Source organism: Haliaeetus leucocephalus, unplaced genomic scaffold (genome assembly GCF_000737465.1).
Source record: "Haliaeetus leucocephalus isolate CR32 unplaced genomic scaffold, Haliaeetus_leucocephalus-4.0 Scaffold240, whole genome shotgun sequence".
Classification (NCBI taxonomy): Eukaryota; Metazoa; Chordata; class Aves; order Accipitriformes; family Accipitridae; genus Haliaeetus; species Haliaeetus leucocephalus.
Window position 1 is genome coordinate 12,288,490 of NW_010972676.1, and position 16,741 is coordinate 12,305,230.

Here is a 16,741-nt window from a genome sequence, read left to right on the forward strand (position 1 = left end):
GCTGCGCCGCTCCCCGGCCTCTCCGGTCTGCTGGAGGGCTCGTTCTGTGCGAGCCGCGACCCTGCGCTCCCTGCTGCTGCTGCTGCCTGCCGGGAGGTGTCCCGGTGCGGCTCGGCGATTCCCTCGCCCGGGGCTGGGTGGCTGCGTGGCCTGGGGAGACCTCTGGCAAGCCACTTCTGCGGGAGAAGAGCGGTTGCTCTGAGCAGTGCTGCTCCTCTTCTAGAGACCCTGCTGTTAGCCCCGGTTAAGCCTCTCAGCGCAGGGGCCAGGCGTGCCCCCACTTCCCAAGTGGTCCCGCGGGACCGTGATCAGAAAAGGCTGTCGCCCTGCTGCTCGCGGCTCTTGAAAAGGGGAACGGAAAGCCTGCAAAGGGCAGAGTGCTTCCACGTGCAAACGTTCACCCGGCTACCTGCCAGAGAAACGGTTCCGCCTCCCAAAAACGTAGTCCGTGCAGTCCATGCACAGTCAGGCTTTCCTTCACATTAAACACAGTGTCTGAAAACTGAAGGAGCATCAAGTTCAGAGGCTCCGGGTAACTTGACTCTCCTGTCCTGAGGCGCTGCTGCAGAGCATTGCCTGGAAGCGTCCTCTGCTTCTGCTGTAACTTTCCATTTCTCATCTTTCAGGTGTTTAATATTAGCTGAACTCTGCTGAGACGTAACCTCAACATTGTTTATACAGATCATTTGCTGGTAAATAATCCCACCTCTCCTTCTCCTTAAACAGCGCTTTACTAGTGCTGGCGCTCAGTCAGGTCACGTATCCGTCAGTGGGGGGTAACCTGCACCCTGCCGGCAGTGCTCAGCTCTCTGGAGGGGGTCTGCACAGCTACCTTCAGGAGCATTCCTCCCTGCTGCAGCGGGGTGGACCAGCCGTGCCCCATGACGGCGCAGGGCAAATGTGCAGAGCGTCAGCCCAGCTCCGGTTTGTGGTACCATGTCCCCTGGAGTGGGAGGACCCCCGGGCCACCACGGCATGCAGATCCCTTGCACACACCCCTCTCTGCGTGCGGCTGCCTTATTGCCATCTGCTCTTCTCAGAAACCAAATTCTTCTGCGGGTGGCCTTGCCGGCATTGCTTCTCCAGGGGGATGCAGGCTTGTGAGTTGAATGTTGCGTGAGGTGGGGGCGTGCGGCGATGTGTCTGTTGCAGGATGGGCCTCTCTCTGTAGGTGCCTGTGGACTCGTAGTAAAGCCTGGCTCATGGCTTGGTGAGTAGGTCTGTGCCAGAACTGATCTTTTGGGTGTAAGCAAGCAGCGTGGTCTGGTGGGCTCAGGTGAGATCTCGCCTGGGATCTACTCAGTGGGGCAGCTTCTTTCCTCTCTCCTGGCAGAGCCTGACGTATCCTGGTTTCATTAGCTGGCCTGTGGTTGGCAGTAGACTTCAGATCTATCCACTTTCCTGTTTTTAGGTAGAGTTCCTAGTACAGAGCAGAGGCTGTTGCCTGCTCCTCAAGTGTACAGCCTCGCCCCTAATACTGCACCGGTTTCTGGTACGCCAGCAGGTGACAGCACCTCTTTATTCTTGCTGTAGCCTACCCTATTCCTCCTCTTTATCAGCAAGAAACATCACCCTAACTTGGACTTTTGGTGCTGCTAAAATGTTGAAGGCAGTTGATCCTGATACTCAGGTAGCCCCAGCAGTAACCCCTCTTCATCCTGAGACCTCTCCTTTCCTGGTTCTCTTGGTGTCCCCAGAACGCTCTCCTGGTTCTTCTGCTGTTTTCCTGGAGCAGGCCCAGAGATGAGGCTTGATGAAGTGCTCAGAGGGCAGCGTGAGCTGCTGAGGCAGGATTGATAAAAACCTTGAACTTTACTTTTTCTTTGTGAGGATGTGATTCAGGCTCTGCTTTTGGAGCTGTCCTTGCCCTCCCCTCCCAGCAGAGCTGGGATCGGTTGGGTCCTCTGTTAGAGTGAAGCCCAGGAATCAGACCTAGATCCTAACCCTTGGGGAAGGTCATGGGCCAGCTCTCGTCTCTCCCTAAGCAAGTTCAGAAACTTTCAAGATCTCCTGGAGGCTGAAGCAGCCGGCTGCGGCCTGCCAGGCAGGGCAGCGTGCGGAGGGTGAGAGCAGAGGGGCTTTGGGATGCACCGCGGTGGGGTGCGTGGGAGCAGCTCAGGCACAGGACCCTCCCTGCCGCGCAGGGCAGAGCGGACCCGGGCTGCCCCAGGCGTGGGGGCAGTCGTGACGTGGCATCACCGCTCCCACGGTGCCTTTACAGATGTGCCCCAGCTGTGGAGCTGGGAGCGCAGCGTGCCGAGGGCGAGCGGCAGATGGAGCTGGTGCTCTGCGCTGTGGTGCCTGCGTGGCTTTTTGGCGTGGGGTGGAGAGCGGCGGGGACGGAGGAAGTTGGCCGGGAAGCACCCGTGAGCGGCGGGGACGGAGGAAGGACTCGCCGCACGCCGGCACCCAGCCAGGACCCGGCCTTCCTGCCCACGCCTCGTCCTCCGAGCCTCGGCTCCCGGAGGTTCTGCTGGGCTTTTACCAGGGCTTTTATCCTCGCAGTCGCAGGGAGCGTGTCCTGCCCCGTGGGTTGCAGGGTGATCCCTGCAGCCTCTCCCGCTTCGTGGTGAGCGGGAAGTGCTCCGGAGCGAGCCTGGGCATGTCTCAGCAGACGATACTGTGCTTACAAAGAGACCCGGCTCGCCTCGTTTCCTGCAACTCTGGGCTGCACGCTCTGACTCCTGGTGCTGATTCATATCGCTTATTTATTCCGTTCCCCTCTGAGAATAAAATTAACTGCGCGTTCTGCTCGTTGCTCTTCCTGGTTGCTTGTTTAGATCAGCCCCGCGGAGGATGCTGCCAAACGCTGACTCCTCTGCGGGTCTGGTGCTGTGCGAAGACGTGCTGGGCTGAATTTAACTGAGCTGCCGTGACCCAGCGCTTACAAGAGAGCTGCAAAGATACCTGGCATGAGAAGGAGGGAGAGTTAAAGACAAACGAAACGTGGGTTGTTTTTTCCTAGTGAATCAGTTGAAAGGGTCTTTTCTCAGCGCGGGACACGTGCTTATAAAACTGCTTGCACAGGAAACCCCTAGAACTTACTTTTCTTAATGTTCTCAGCAAATGTGGTCGGATTTAGCTACAGGGATTTACTGAAAGCTGCTACACAAATAAATAACGAAGCACAAAATTAGCAGCGGATCAACAAGCTGTGCTAAAGTCAGCAGTGGGGAGAGGAGAAGCCCTTGCGGTCCTGGAGAGACTGGCCGGCCTGTGGCTGCGGAAGGAAGGTTCAGCTGCTCAGGGGTTTGCTTTGCAGAAGTGCCTAATCAAAGGGTGGGCAAAAGACACAATTTTTCCTGTTTTCTTTGGCCCCGGGGAGGGAAGGCGGATGATGCTGCGTCTGGAGTTTCAGGAGTATTTTTCCCATGATTTTTGTCCACTGGTGCTTGGCACTCTGCTCATTTCAAAGGTGACTGGAATTGGTTTGACTTATTTTTCCCCCTGCTCAGCTGTTTCCCATGTGCTGTGCAGACCTCAGGCTGCCTTTGCCGGATGCAGAGAAGGGTGGTTACAGGTGCTGTATTTCTCCTTCGTGCTTCTCCAGTCCAGCCAGACCCCGAAGCTGCCCCTACCGCGCTGGGCTGGGAGCAGAGCGTCGCGCATCCCAGTGGTGGTGGTGCCTTTGCACCTGGAGAGTAGTGGTGTTTTGCTCTGTTTTGTCACCTGGGATCGCTGCCGGCAGCAGCGCTTGGTGCTGCCGATCTGCTCCCCGCAGCCGTGCTGCTCTCCTGCCTGTTCCTGCAGCGCTGCCGGTGCTAACCGCGACGGCGAAGCCGGCCGCACGGCTAGGCAGGGCTGGAGCGAGGCGCTGCCGTAACGTTACCGGTAACGGCGTTTCCTCCCCTGCGGTGTCTTGGGGAATATGCTGTGCTATCCAAAGCCAGGTGTGGCTGCTGATGAGCTCTCCTCATGCACGTTCCTGGTACATGTTGTTCTGTGTTTTTCCTGCCGTCCTCCTGCAGGCGCTTGGCCCTGAGCCCAGCAGCCGGGACGCCGGCCGCCCTGCCGAGGGACATGGCCGCGGAGCCCGCACCAGGGCTCTCGGACGGCACCCGTCTGACAGCAAGGGCCAGTGGCTGAGGGTGGGTGTTTGGGGTGGTCTCCCCAGGAGGGGAGTCGCGGGGACTTTGCTGTGGCTGTCCTCCAGCGGTACCCCGCTGTGGGCTCGCCCGTTGTGCCGGCGGTCAGGAGGGGCCCGTCACCTTGCCTCGTTCAGTGTACTGCAGGTCCCACGAGCGGCTCCCCGCCTCCGGCAAGCTCTGCTCTGATGCGAGAGCACTTTGATCTCGGTAGCGTTTTCTGCAAGAAGGTGTGGGAGGAAGAAGCTCCAGACTGCTCACTGCCTCCATCTCTGTGCCAGCCTTGCTGGGTGTCAAAGCAGGCCCTTGTGCATCCCATGGAGAGGACGGTCATTGCACCAGCTCGGGCTCCAGAACTGCTTTTCCCTTTGAAGCACTTGACTTGGTTTAGGGTTGTTTTTTCTTAAACAAACAAACGAACAAATGATCTGTCCTGCATGTTTAAGTGTGTAGTGCAGGGCTCCTTGCTGTTAAGCAGATGAAGTTTTAGTAGGGAAAAGGAGAGAAACTGCAGAACCCTTGATTAGTTTAGTTTGGAATGGACCTACAGAGACTGTGGGGTTGAGTTCCCTGCTGAAGGCAGGGCCAGCTTGGGGAAGTGTCTCGGTATCCCTCAAACAAGGGATATAGGCTCCCCTTTCCAAAATTCAAGTACTGCTGCAAAGTTGTGTCCTTGCTGGCCTTCAGTTCCTGTGGGGTTCTTCCTGCTTTCCCTGGCCTGAAGAAGGCAGCGCGACCTCGAGTCTCCACACTCGAGTTCTTGCACTCCCCCTTATCCGCACCAGGGTCGTGTCCCTCGTCTCTCTTAATTGCCCTGAAAATCCCTCTGGTTATCTTGCGTGATTCAGTGACCTGCATTCTTCTGTGTGTATAATGAGCATCAGGCTGCATGAAAGTTCCTGTTCATCGGACTTTGACCAAAATTAATTATAAGCTTGTAAAATTTCAGTAGCTGACAAGGTACATTTGCAGTTGCTCCTGTTTCTGGCTGTCACGGTTTAACCCCAGCTGGCAACTGAGACCCACACAGCCGCTCGCTCACTCCCCCGATAGGATGGGGGGAGAATTGAAAGAGTAAAAGTGAGAAAACTCATGGGTTGAGATAAAGACAGTTTCATAGGTAAAGCACAAGCCGTGCACACACAAGCAAAGCAAACCAAGGAATTCATTCCCCACTTCCCATGGGCAGGCAGGTGTTCAGCCATCTCCAGGAAAGCAGGGCTCCGTCACCCGTAACGGTGACTTGGGAAGACAAATGCTGTAACTCCAGATGTCCCCCCCTTCCTCCTTCTTCCCCCAGCTTTATATGCTGAACATGACGCCATACGGTCTGGACTACGCCTTGGGTCAGTCAGGGTCCGCTGTCCCGGCTGTGTCCCCTCCCAACTCCTTGTGCCCCCCCAGCCTGCTCGCTGGTGGGGTGGGGGGAGAAGCAGAAAAGGCCTTGGCTCTGTGTGAGCACTGCTCAGCAATAATGAAAGCATCCCTCTGTTATCAACGGTGTTATCAGCACAAATCCGAATCATAGCCCCACACTAGCTACTGTGAAGAAAATTAACTCTATCCCAGCCAAAACCAGCACACTGTCCCATAGCCATGACCTGCACAGGTGTGCCAGGGCCAGTGCTGGTGCGTGGGCTCCAGCAGGGCTGAGACGCGCAGAGCATTGCTGGCTGAGCACGAGCAAAGCTCCAGCACAAGCGGGCTGTGATCCATCTAGAGAAGTTGCTCGGCTCTGCTGTAACTCCTGATGTTTGGATTTTCATTGGCATGCAGTGGCCCATCCTCCCTTTCCCCCTCCAGCCCCGGCAGGACGTGCTGCAGAGCTTGCCTCCATGCCGGGCTAAGGTTCAGGAAATCCGGGCTGCGTCCCTGGCCCTGTCGCAGCCTGCCTCTGGAGCAGGGAGCAAGTTTTGGTCCTCAGGGTAAGTGACGTGGTCTGGCTTGCCTCAAAACGGCAGGATGCCAGAGCCTGGAGCGAACCGTCACCTCTTCTGATGGACTCCATATGGGCGACCAGATATGCGGTTGCATTAGGCAGTGGGAACAGACCAGAAAAAAACCCACTAAACATACAGCATGCTTGATTGTGTGAGTGGATTCGAGTCTGCCCATCTCACGGTTATGAAATGGCTGTAAAAATCCTTCCCTCCTTTCCCTGCCGCGCTTAGCTGGCTCTCGTGGCAGGGGGACGTGCAGGGGCCGGGGCAGTTGGGCCCCTTTTTGCAGCTGCAGTGCCACCACCAGTATTTGGGCTTTAACAACCTTCCCCCCATCGCCCCATGTCGGTGCAGGCTGAGCAAAGGCTGCCAGCGCTGGGCCAGTCCCCAGAGGCAGCAGCTGAGTGGTGTTTCTGGTGTCTCTCCCAGGTAATAGTCCATGATGTGAATGAGCTGACAGAAAAGCTGTTTCCAATCGTTGAAGCCATGCAGAAACACTTCAGCGCTGGATCAGGGACCTACTACAGCGACTCGATCTTCTTCTTGTCAGTTGCAATGCATCGCATCATGCCCAAAGGTAAGCCTCTGCTCAGCTGCCGCAGCAGCAGCCTCTGGCAACACGGGCTTTCTTTTTTCTTCTGCACGGAGATGTTATCCAGTACTATTTGAAATGCCAGGAAAGTTAATAAACTCTTGGGGTGGGCTCCTGGGGTTCTGCTCCTTCCTGCAGAGTGAAGGACCCTTCGGTCCAAGACCGCCCACATCCAAGTCTCCACTGGCGTGAGCGGCAGGAGGTTATCCATGCCGCGCAGCAGCTGGCCCTGCCCTTGTGCCCTGAGATGGTAGGATAGGTGAGACAGGAGCAAGCGTGCTTGCTCTGTGTGTGTTTACAGCCCCCCTTCCCCTTGAGATGTCAGCAGAAAGAGGTGCCGCACGCTTGTGGTGCGGCTGCGCGCTGAACAAGCAGCAGCAGAGAGCGGTTGTCGAGCCTTTCCTCTTGGCTTCGGTGAGCTCTTGGAAAGCTTTGCTGATTAGCAGCCACTGATCACTTAAGTTTCCTTATTGTGCCTTTGCTCTGCTGTTATTGAGTGCAGGAACAACAATAAATCTGCAGGAAAACAAGGCAGCTGGCAGAAGGGGCTTGGTTCAGTTGATGCCATGTTTTCCTTCCCCGGCTGCACGCGGGTGCTTCTCCTGGGACCCGCATGCTCTCTAGCCTTGGACCGGTTGCGTGAGGAGGAATGTTGCATCCCTGGGCTCCAAACCCCTTCCCTGGAGCTCCCCCAGCCCCGCCTGTCCTTTCCGTGGGCAGTCCCTGCCAGCTGCCTGGCTGGCCCGACGCACCGGTGATGGCATCGTCCCTTCCCGGGCTGGCCACGTGCCCTCCCTGTGCCCTGGCAGTGGTGGCAGAGAGCACCGGGGTCCTGCCTGGCCATACAGCTGCCCCAGGAGGAGGTGACCAGCCTCAAAGCTGTTTGTGGATGGCACACGGTGGTGGCCCGTCCCCAGAGGCGTGTGTTGCTGAAATAGCTGTTCCCATGGCTAGCACCGCCGGCACCAGCAGCTTTCTCGGCATCTGGAGCCTCTGCCCAGCCATAATATTCCGTGCAGACTTCCTGCCACGGATCTCAGGCGCAGTCTTGCTCTTTCTTGCTGGGACGTGGGCGGCTACGACTCCCCTGCGCCCCTGCTGAGCCCTGTCCCAGTTTGGCTCTGCCCAGTAACTCCTGCCTCTGCACTGGTTCGTGAGGCTTCCTCTGGGCTTGCCCTTGTCGTCCTGGCACAGCCGTCCCATGCTAGCTCATTAAAGAGCAGGGCAGTAGTGTTTAATTTGCGCAGGCAGGCGTTAGGGAAGAGCAGGCGGGAAGGTGGCCTGCTTCATCCCCCCGGGGGCTGTGGGGTGAGGTGGCCCCGAGGGTCCCGTCCAACCCCTGCCAATCATTACTCTGGGGGCTCCAGCGAATGTGCTGTACTTTGGTCTCTGTTAGACTTGGGCAATTTTTTTGCGTGTCTGGTGATGTCTGCATTGCGAGTGCTTTGAAGTACGCTGAATACAAACGACGGTATTAATGCTGGCTAATTCATTCCTCCCGATTCCCTACCCTGTCTTTACCATGTGCTAAAGATATCCATGTCGTGCCGCCTGCCAGCAAGAAGCTGCTCAGTCTGAAATGCCTTTTCTCGGTTTGTCAACCCACGAGTTGTCTTGTCTCTTGGAAAGCTTGTTTGCTCTCCCTCAGCCTGACGGGGCTTTCAGTGGTCTGTTCGGGGCACAGGATGTTTAAAGAGGCATTTTTACAGTTTCATGAGCTTAGTTTTTGTTTCAGAAGCTGCTAGTAAAGCTGATTTATATTTCCCTTGCAAGGGAGGTCAGATTTACTGCGCTGGGCGCCTGGTGATTTATGGGGCTGGCGGGGCTCCCCGGTCCCTCCCGTTTCCCTGCACAGCCGGCACTGGACAGGAGGCAGCAGGGAAGGCTGCAGGTCTGCTGCCCGCTTGCAGGCTTCTGGGTGGCATGGGAATGGCACTGGGCTCCTGCCGCTCTCCTGGCTCTGACAAACCAGCCGCTACTGGTATGAAGAAGCTGCTTTGCTAAGTTGGAGGAGAAAGGACTAAACCTTCCTTTTCAGGCAGTGTTAGCATTTTTCCTGGTGGATTTCTGTGCCATTTCACCTGCCCTGAGTGCTGCATCTTTTTGTGCACCTCTGCAGGCACATCTGGCTCCGTAGCGTTAGCACCTTTTTTGTGGAAGCCAGGTTTGATTGGAAGCTTAAGCATCCTCCGGCAGAAATGAAGGCCCTGATCTGAATATTAAACTCTCTTGTGTGTTTGATTGCGTTTGTATTAATCAGTCTATAGGTTATCTTCAATAGCTAGCAACCTTTGCATTAAAGTTGCCTGGCTTTAGTTTCCCAAATTTATCATTTTTTGAAGGGAGGCATTTCCGTAGTATCATGACTTAGTGATTTGTTTGGAGCCTCAGGGCTGTGATGGGGCACTGACTTTGCAGAGCAATGGCACTGAAAACTGAACATCAGGGTTGTTGGTTTTTTTAAAAAAAAGACTTTTGTGGAACACGTGCTGGCTGCGTGCATATTGCGCTGAGAATAAATGGGTTTTGCCACTCGGCTGCTCTGTCTTTCACTGTTGCTTGGGATCCTTGCCCAAAAAACTTGAGATCTAAAACCTGCAGCTGCCAAACTATAATATAACAGCTTCTTAGCTGGTGTAAATCATGGAACTCTCTTGCCTTAAATGTCTTACATCAGTGGAGTTAATCTGATTTAAACCAGCTGGGGACTTGGTATGCAGCATGCAGAAGTGCAGACTGCATAACTCTTGTCTGTGCTTGAGGCTCATAAATCCCATTTTAATGCGGTGTGGCCAGGCCCAAAGAGCTCGAGGAGGGCTTGATGCATTGCAATGGTTCTGCAAGGGAGAAGTGATGGGAAGGTTACAAAGAGAGAGGACAAGCAGGGTTCAGGCTTAGGAGGAGCTGCCAGGATGAGGACAGTGCCAGCATGAAATGGTCTTGGGACTTGCAGAGCAGTGCTAGGAGGAGGGAGGAGGACAAGGACTCGGACCTTTCTACTTTCCTTCTCAGCATGCCCATCCAGAGGTGGTGGCCTCTCATTTCCCAACTGGCTTCGATCCCTCTAATCACTTGTCATTTTAGTTGAGTAACTTAAGAGGACGCAGCAAGCTTTTTATCACTCTCCTTATGGACACATGAAGCAGTAATGTCTGGGCAGGTCTCCCTGGCAGGCAAGATCACGGGACAGAGTCCTGGTGCTGCGGGCGAGGGGAGGAGGAGTTGGGGTGGCAGAGAGGCAGCCTGGGGAAGCTGTGGGCTCCCCAGGAAATTCTTGGCCCCCATCCTTGGCCCAAGTCAGGTAGTTTTCAGGGAGAATTAGTTTAGCAACTGGGTGTCCTCAGCAGCTGGTGGGGTGAGGGAGAGACGTCAGCATCCAGCAGCTTGAGCAGAGCTTTGGAAACTGCTGTTTGGTGTTTGACTCCATTGGTTTTGCTGACCATGCTGCAGCAGGATGACCCTGTGGGAGAAGAGCAGAGGGAAAATGGGACAGGACAGAGAAGCAGCTTTGTAGCTTATCTCTGCCAGCTTGGACAGAGGAGTGGAGTCCGTTAGCTCAGGGGAGTCTCTGAAACCTGGCTGGAGGTACCGTGCCTCACGTGGAGTGAGGGTATTTAGCAGAACTTGACTGAAGATGGTATTTGACAAATTGGAGGCAGCAGGGTTTCCTGGCCTGTAAGAAGAGCTGGCAGTCTTCCTGGGGAGTAGCGTCATCTCTGAACATGGTCTCCTCCTCCCTGCCTGGCAGCGTGTGGGGGAGCCCTCGGGGTTTCTGTCTCACTGACCGGCCCAGCCTAAAGGTAGAAGCCCTGATGAAGGGTGCGAGATGAGCGCAGGGTGCAAAGGGCCCGTGGGCTCTGCCGTGCATGAGGTTAGCCCTTGTGCAGCATGCTGCATCTTTCAGGCGCTGGCGAAGCACCAACTCGTTGATCCTGGTATGGCTCTGGGTGGGCAGGGAGAGGAACACGGCTCTGCTCCCCTGATGCTGGTGGGATGCAGCTGATCAGAGCCACAGCTGGGATGTCTGCCTGGAGAGGGAGTGCCGGCGAGGATGGGCCCCCTGCTCATGCTAACATGGCTCTGTGTCTTCACATGGGCGGTGGAGGGAAGAGCGCGGAGCAGGGTGGCATGTGACTGCAGTGTTTAGTTCCACTAATGGGATCTCTTAGAAGCGTATGTATAAAATTAGGCTTGGACATCTCCAGGAAAGCAGCTGAGCAGGATGGTTGGTTCCTCCTCGTGCCCAGCCTCTCTTCTGCTTTGATGCCTCCTGCATCCCAGAGATGACCAATGTGCCTGCAGAAGGCTCCAAGAGCAGACAGCGAGAGCCATCAGAAGGTGTCTAGCTAACAGGTGGGGAGAGAGGCAAATGCTGTTCAGCTCACCCCCTGCCTGTTTTAAATACTTTGAAAGCATGGGACCGAGAAGGGGAAGAGAGCCAATTCCCCACCTGGTTTATTCTGGTGTTAGGAATTGGGGTAAGAAAGTGGATGTGTTGGAAAATATTTGGGAGAGTATACTTGGTGAGGAAATACTTGGCATAATTATCACTGTTGAAATTGGTAGGGTGAGATACGACCAAATTATTAAGACCACTGGTTGCAGTGCTTATGAGAGGCGATGGATAAGAGAAGTAGGAGCTGGGCAGTACTCTAGCATGAAGACACACCTGGGGACTTGCTGACTGAAAACTCAGGAGCTTGGTCTGCAGATGTATTTGATAAGATTATTCATCAAAGACAGGTAAGGGAACTAAGCAGCAGTGGGAGAAGTGGGTAAGTTTCTGTGTGACTAAACAAAGATGAGGAGTTATGAGGAAGGAGAACAAAGCAAGAATGATCATTATGTATTGCTGAAATTTATGGCATATCGACATGGTCTGTTGGAAGAAAACTGGCAGAGGTTCAGAGAAGAGCGGTAAGGGACAAACCTGGCTGACTGGGACTCTCCAGTCTGGGAGAGGGCCGGCCGAGGGGGATACGGTGTGGTCCATGAAGCCACGAGCTGTGCAAGGCAGATGTTTGTACAAGAACTGGGAGGCATCGAAGTTGGTGAGAAGTGGGTTTATAACAGAGAGTGCGGTGATCTGTGGAGCTCCTTGCTGCAGGACGTTGTAGATGCTGGGCTGCCTCAGGGAAGAGGGAATCATCGCAAGCTGCTGCCTGATAGACACCAAACTTCAGGATCTCCCCGAGCTGCAAGCTGTGCAGGAGACGTGGCTGTGTGTGGTGGGGGGATGAGCAGCAGGTGAATAAGCAGCACCGTGTCCGGGGAAGTGGCTGCCAGCCAGGAGCTGTGCCATCGGCTTCATAGCGGGTATCCAGACTTCAACGTCTGATCACATGGGAGGTCCAGTGATATCCCCGGCCTCCGACTCTGAATGGGGCAATTCGTCCAGCTCATTATCAACGGCTGTACTGATTGTTAAGCATAGACCAGATTATAATGATGTTTGTCCAAGCTGCCTCTTAATGACCAAGCCCCAGGCGGCTTGGGGTTTGGTGCTGCTTGCAGCAGGCTCCAGCTGCTGGCTCCGGCGTGGTCTCCCATGAAACTGATAGCAGCCTTTGCCTGCTCTGGGAGCCCCGGCCCTGAGACAGCGGCCTCTGTGAGCATCGGCTTACTCCTTTCCCACTGAGCAGAGCTGGAGGAGGGCAAAGGCCAGGGAGGAGACGTGTTGGAGCGAGCGCTGAGCCGCGCTCTGCCTTCTCAGGGCATCTTGCCTGCGCCGAGGCCAGGCACCCGGAGCACTCCTGCCGCTGGCTGTGGAGGTGGAGAGCCTGGGAGACGGGGGGAGTGGGTTAAGCAGAGAGGTATCAGGAAAATAGTCTGTTGCTGGAACAACGCCTTGACAAGTAACTGTCTTCTGCTAGTGCGCTTCTGTGAAAGCAGGCAGGCAGCGTCCTGAAAACGTTGTCTGTTGCCTTTGTAGGTGTGCATGCGTGAGGGTTTGCCATTGCAGCTGCAACGTTCAGATCCATAATGCGGGATTGCCCGAGTCGGGATCTGTTTGCCTGCGGGGTGCCAGGTGACTGGACACGATGTTTCCCCTCAACAGCACCTGTGTGCAGTGAGTTGCAGTGCACTAATCCTGCGTCACACAATGAACAAAGAAATGTGCATTAGAGGTCTGTAAGGTGGAGCCCGGCTAAGGGAGATGAGGAAGCATCACCTCCTCTTCTTCCTCCTGTCAGCTGCAGAGCAATTCCTGGTGCACGGTGCAGCTACCCACAAAACTCAGTGACTTGCACTGTAATAAATGAGCATTTTGAGAGCACGTCGCTCCTGATCCTTTCCTGCTGGCTAAGCGTTGCCATCGTTGCTGAGCCCCACCACATTGGGGCTACACAGAGACGCAGCAGGTTGGGAGGGTGCTCGGAGGAGAGTGCCTGTGTCCCAGATGCTCCAGGTCTGATGGTGTGTTATCGAAGTGGAGATGTTGTAAAGAGGCACAGAAAACTGGGGTCTGTGCTGAAGTCGTGGGTGATGGCCCCAGAGCCACGTGCTCCCAAGCCGCAGTTCCCACGGGGTGCTGCAGTAGCCGAAGGGTTTATTTTCTGGCAAAAATGTTTCCATCTTTACAGGGACGGAGGGAGTGTTAATAGTTTCTGGTGTGCTCTCATAACCTCCCTCCCTGCTTCACGCTGCCGCAGCCATGTGAAAAACAGCCAGATTCCTTCCCCAGCCTGTCTCTGGGCTGCACGCACTCATGTCAGATCCTGCGATGAGGAGAGAAGAGGCTGGAGTGATGGATTTGCGAGCAATAGGGAGAGCGGTGCCAGCCATTGTTCCTTGCTGGGGCGAGCCTGTTGTGCCGTGGGAGCTGTTTTCGTGGTGCTTTTTGGGAGCCAGCAGCAGCAGGACCTTTAAATAAGCCCACCCCAGGTAAATGCCAGAGGCGGTGGCCTGGTAGGGGGTCTTGACCTGCCAAAACGAGACGCTGACCCTGTCCGGCTGCCTGCAGGACGTGCCTCTCCTGGCAGGAGAGCCCCTCGGCCCCAGCCCTGCTGCGGAGATGCCGTCGGGAAGGGCTGCTGAGACGAGGGGGACGCGGCTGCTGCTCCGCAGGTGCCCGGCAGCCCCCCGGGCGCTTTGGCACGGCGGAGGCCCCTTCCCTGCGGCACCGCTGCCGATGGGGACTGGCACGACCCGCAGCCCCCGGGGGTGGTGTCGCTTCTCATCATTTCCGCTGGCCGCCCCTTGCTGCGGTGCCACCATCGATTATTTTTGGATGTCCTAGATCTGTCAGGCCGGGGCAGGCGCGTGCGGCTGTTCCCCCCCTCCCCATGGAGCAGCAGGGTCCCTGCGCCCAGCGCTGCGGGTGGGTGCTGCCCTCCTCCCTCCCCAGCCAGCCCCGCGCCCCGTCCCCAAAGAGTGGAAGCTGCTGGGGTCACTCGGCGTTGATGCCGGGGCTGCTTTCCCCCACGGCCTTGCTCCCCGCTCTGCCGTAGCTCATTAGAGCTTAGCAGGAAGAAACAAGGACAAAATCTGCCTGCAGCCCTGCAGCCCCTTCCCCCACCATGTGCAGTTAATCGGGACGTGAGCTCATCTACCTTAATGCATTTATTTTCCTGTATCTCTTTTTGGTTTCCCTTTCCATCTCGTCCGCTCATTACTTCACAGCTTTCTATCCGTAGTGCTTTGTAATTTACGGCAACCTGGAATTAAACCGTATTTTGTCTGATTAAAAGGTTTCCTGCTGCTCTTCCTCCAGCTCCAAAAAGTGTCTTCACACTCCTCCCCCAGCGGCACCGTATATTAAATACATAGCAAGCAGCACTTCCAGCTCTGTTCTGAAAGCTGTCGCGTGCTCAGCAATGTCTCTGCCTTGGAGTCAGGTTAAGAGCCGAGGTGTTGAGCACTGTTAAATATTAGTCCCTCAGACCTTGATGGATTACAAGGAGACACTTGGATGCACAGGAAAAATTAATTTCCTGGAACAAAACGCATCCATCTCCTGCTGAGTCTTCCCCATCCCTCTGGAGATGGCTGTGCGGTGTGGAGCAAGGCGAGCAGAGCGATGCTGCCATCAGTACCCGGGGCCATTGCTGCTGCACCAGACCCCTGAGCCCACCCAGGTGCCTGCCCTGCATGGGTGGCAGTGATGATCTGTCATCTGTCTCTGGCAGGTAGCCTAATTTTTAATTAGCTGATAGGCTGGAATTGCTGTGCAGCAGTTGCTGCTCTGCTCTGCCGGATGCCTAATCGGTACCGCAGAAACCTGGTTAGCAGCCGGGGCACTTGGGCACGTCCCCCCTTGCCTCCTGCCCTCCCCTGGCACCCTGTTTGGAGGGAGGGCAGGCTGTTTGATGGGGAGGGGGGCTGCTAGGCTGCCCCAAGGAGCAGAGAGGACCCTTGGCCGCATGGCAGAGGCGAGGACCTGTGTTTAAGCGGGCAGCTGGAAGGTAAGCTGCACCTTGGTAAGCCCTGCCAGTGCAGGGCTTTGTAGGATCGTCTTCTCTTGGGAAGGTGGGCTCCAGAGCACCACCAGGTTCTGGGAAGGTGACCGCAGCCCCCCCATTCACCAGCACGCTGGCAGCAAGCTCTGCGGAGCATGTTGTGCTTGCACGCATGCGTGCGTGCCCCTGCCTCGGGTGCCTTCCTCTGGGTGAGGCTCTCGGTGCTGTCGGGGTCAGCTGTGCGGGCAGTGGTGATTAATCCTGGAAGCAGAGGGGGAGACTTTATCAGCGGAGAAAATAAGGCCTGGCAGGGGGAGCGCGCAGCTGGAGAGGAAGCTGCTCACAGCCCTGCTGACAGCAGGAGGGAGAGCGGCTGGGGGCAGCCGGCAGTGGGGGGGCGCGAGCCAAACACAGGCAGCCTCTAATGAAGGGCAGGATGGAGGACCCAGCGCGTTTGTGTAAATAAACCGTGCATATCCACGCTGGGCTTGTTGTGGCGCTGGCATTGCCGCCCAGCACTGCAGCTGCACTCGTGCTCTGCTCCTTGCTGCAGCAGAGGCTTTCGGGGATGGCCGGCTGCTGCTGCTGCTGGGCAGCACCCTCGGGGTTGCACAGGGACCCTCCGGAACCTGTTGCCCACCCTGCGCCCACACCCGGTCTTGGTGCTGGCCGTGGGAGTAGTGTTTTTCTTGGCCGTGGGTTCCTGTGAGCCAGCGAGGGTGGAGGATCCTGGTTTCGCAGCCAGCACGGGTGACTTTGCAGACCCGCACGTTGCTGCCGGCAGGCGTGCTGCCCACTGGAGCAAGGGCTGCTGCTGCCCTGCTCCTGGAGGTTTATTGCCCAGAGCAGTGATCTGAAGGTCACTGCTGGTCCTTCGCAGCTCCTGATTTCCTTGGGATCTCACCCTGTCGTGATGAGGACAGCTAAAAAACCTTCCGGCTAAAAAAAACCATTGGGCATCAGTAGTCAGAGCCAAACTCAAAGCGATGGAGAGAGGTGGAGGGGAAGCTCTCCAGGTGTGCCCAGCTTTTGCAGACCAACAGACCTGAGCCCTCCAGCCCTGCTGACCCCAACTCGGAGAGCCTGGGCTGCCTGGCCCTCTTCCTTCTGATGGTTCAAATCAAGTGGCAAAGTGCACAGCCACCCCCTGGCCGTCCCCAAGACCCCGACAGCAGCCCCACAACGCCCAGGGCTGCAGCCAGCAGGGGACACTCCCGACCCTTCGCTGCGCGGTGTCACCCATGCTGGCTGCACCACTGCTGTCCCTGCAGAAGGGTCTCTGAGCTGCTCTGCATCCACCAGCTGTCTGTCCCTGCCCATCGGCCTGCCCTTGCGAGGCCACTGCTCCCCGCGCTGTCTCCAAAAGGACAGGGGGGGCTCTTGCCTCCTTGTGTTGCAGGACTCGCTGCTGCTGGCTCCGCGGGGAAAGGCGAAGCGGCGTGCCTGGGTCGCACAGCACGGTCGGCGATCCCGGTGGTCTCCTTCTTGATCCCACCTCTTCTGCCCCGCATGGGCGCAAGGCGCCAGCCTCCGGCCCCAAAAGTCGCTGCTGTGATGCGGAGGAGGTGCAGGGAGGTCGGGGTGCTCCCATCCGATACGTGTCGGAGGAGTCTCTCCTCGTCGGCATGGTGCACCAGGGTGCTTAGGTCCTTAAAAACATGTTTGTTGAGACACGTGGAAGCCCTGGTGCAGAGGATGGCGGGAGCAGAGCCAAATCACCACCAG

At 56.5% G+C, this 16,741-nt stretch overlaps 1 protein-coding gene across 1 annotated transcript in view; it reads left to right on the forward strand.

The window, feature by feature from the left end:
• Window positions 1-2,273: 2,273 nt before the first annotated feature.
• XXYLT1 (xyloside xylosyltransferase 1) overlaps window positions 2,274-16,741 on the forward strand; it is a 34,796-nt gene continuing 20,328 nt past the window's right edge. Inside the window, exons 1-5 of the mRNA XM_010568438.1 lie at window positions 2,274-2,366; window positions 3,969-4,088; window positions 5,386-5,431; window positions 5,973-6,010; window positions 6,455-6,602. Of these exons, the coding sequence (XP_010566740.1) occupies window positions 2,274-2,366; window positions 3,969-4,088; window positions 5,386-5,431; window positions 5,973-6,010; window positions 6,455-6,602 (445 nt within the window). The remainder of the gene's footprint in view (window positions 2,367-3,968; window positions 4,089-5,385; window positions 5,432-5,972; window positions 6,011-6,454; window positions 6,603-16,741) is intronic.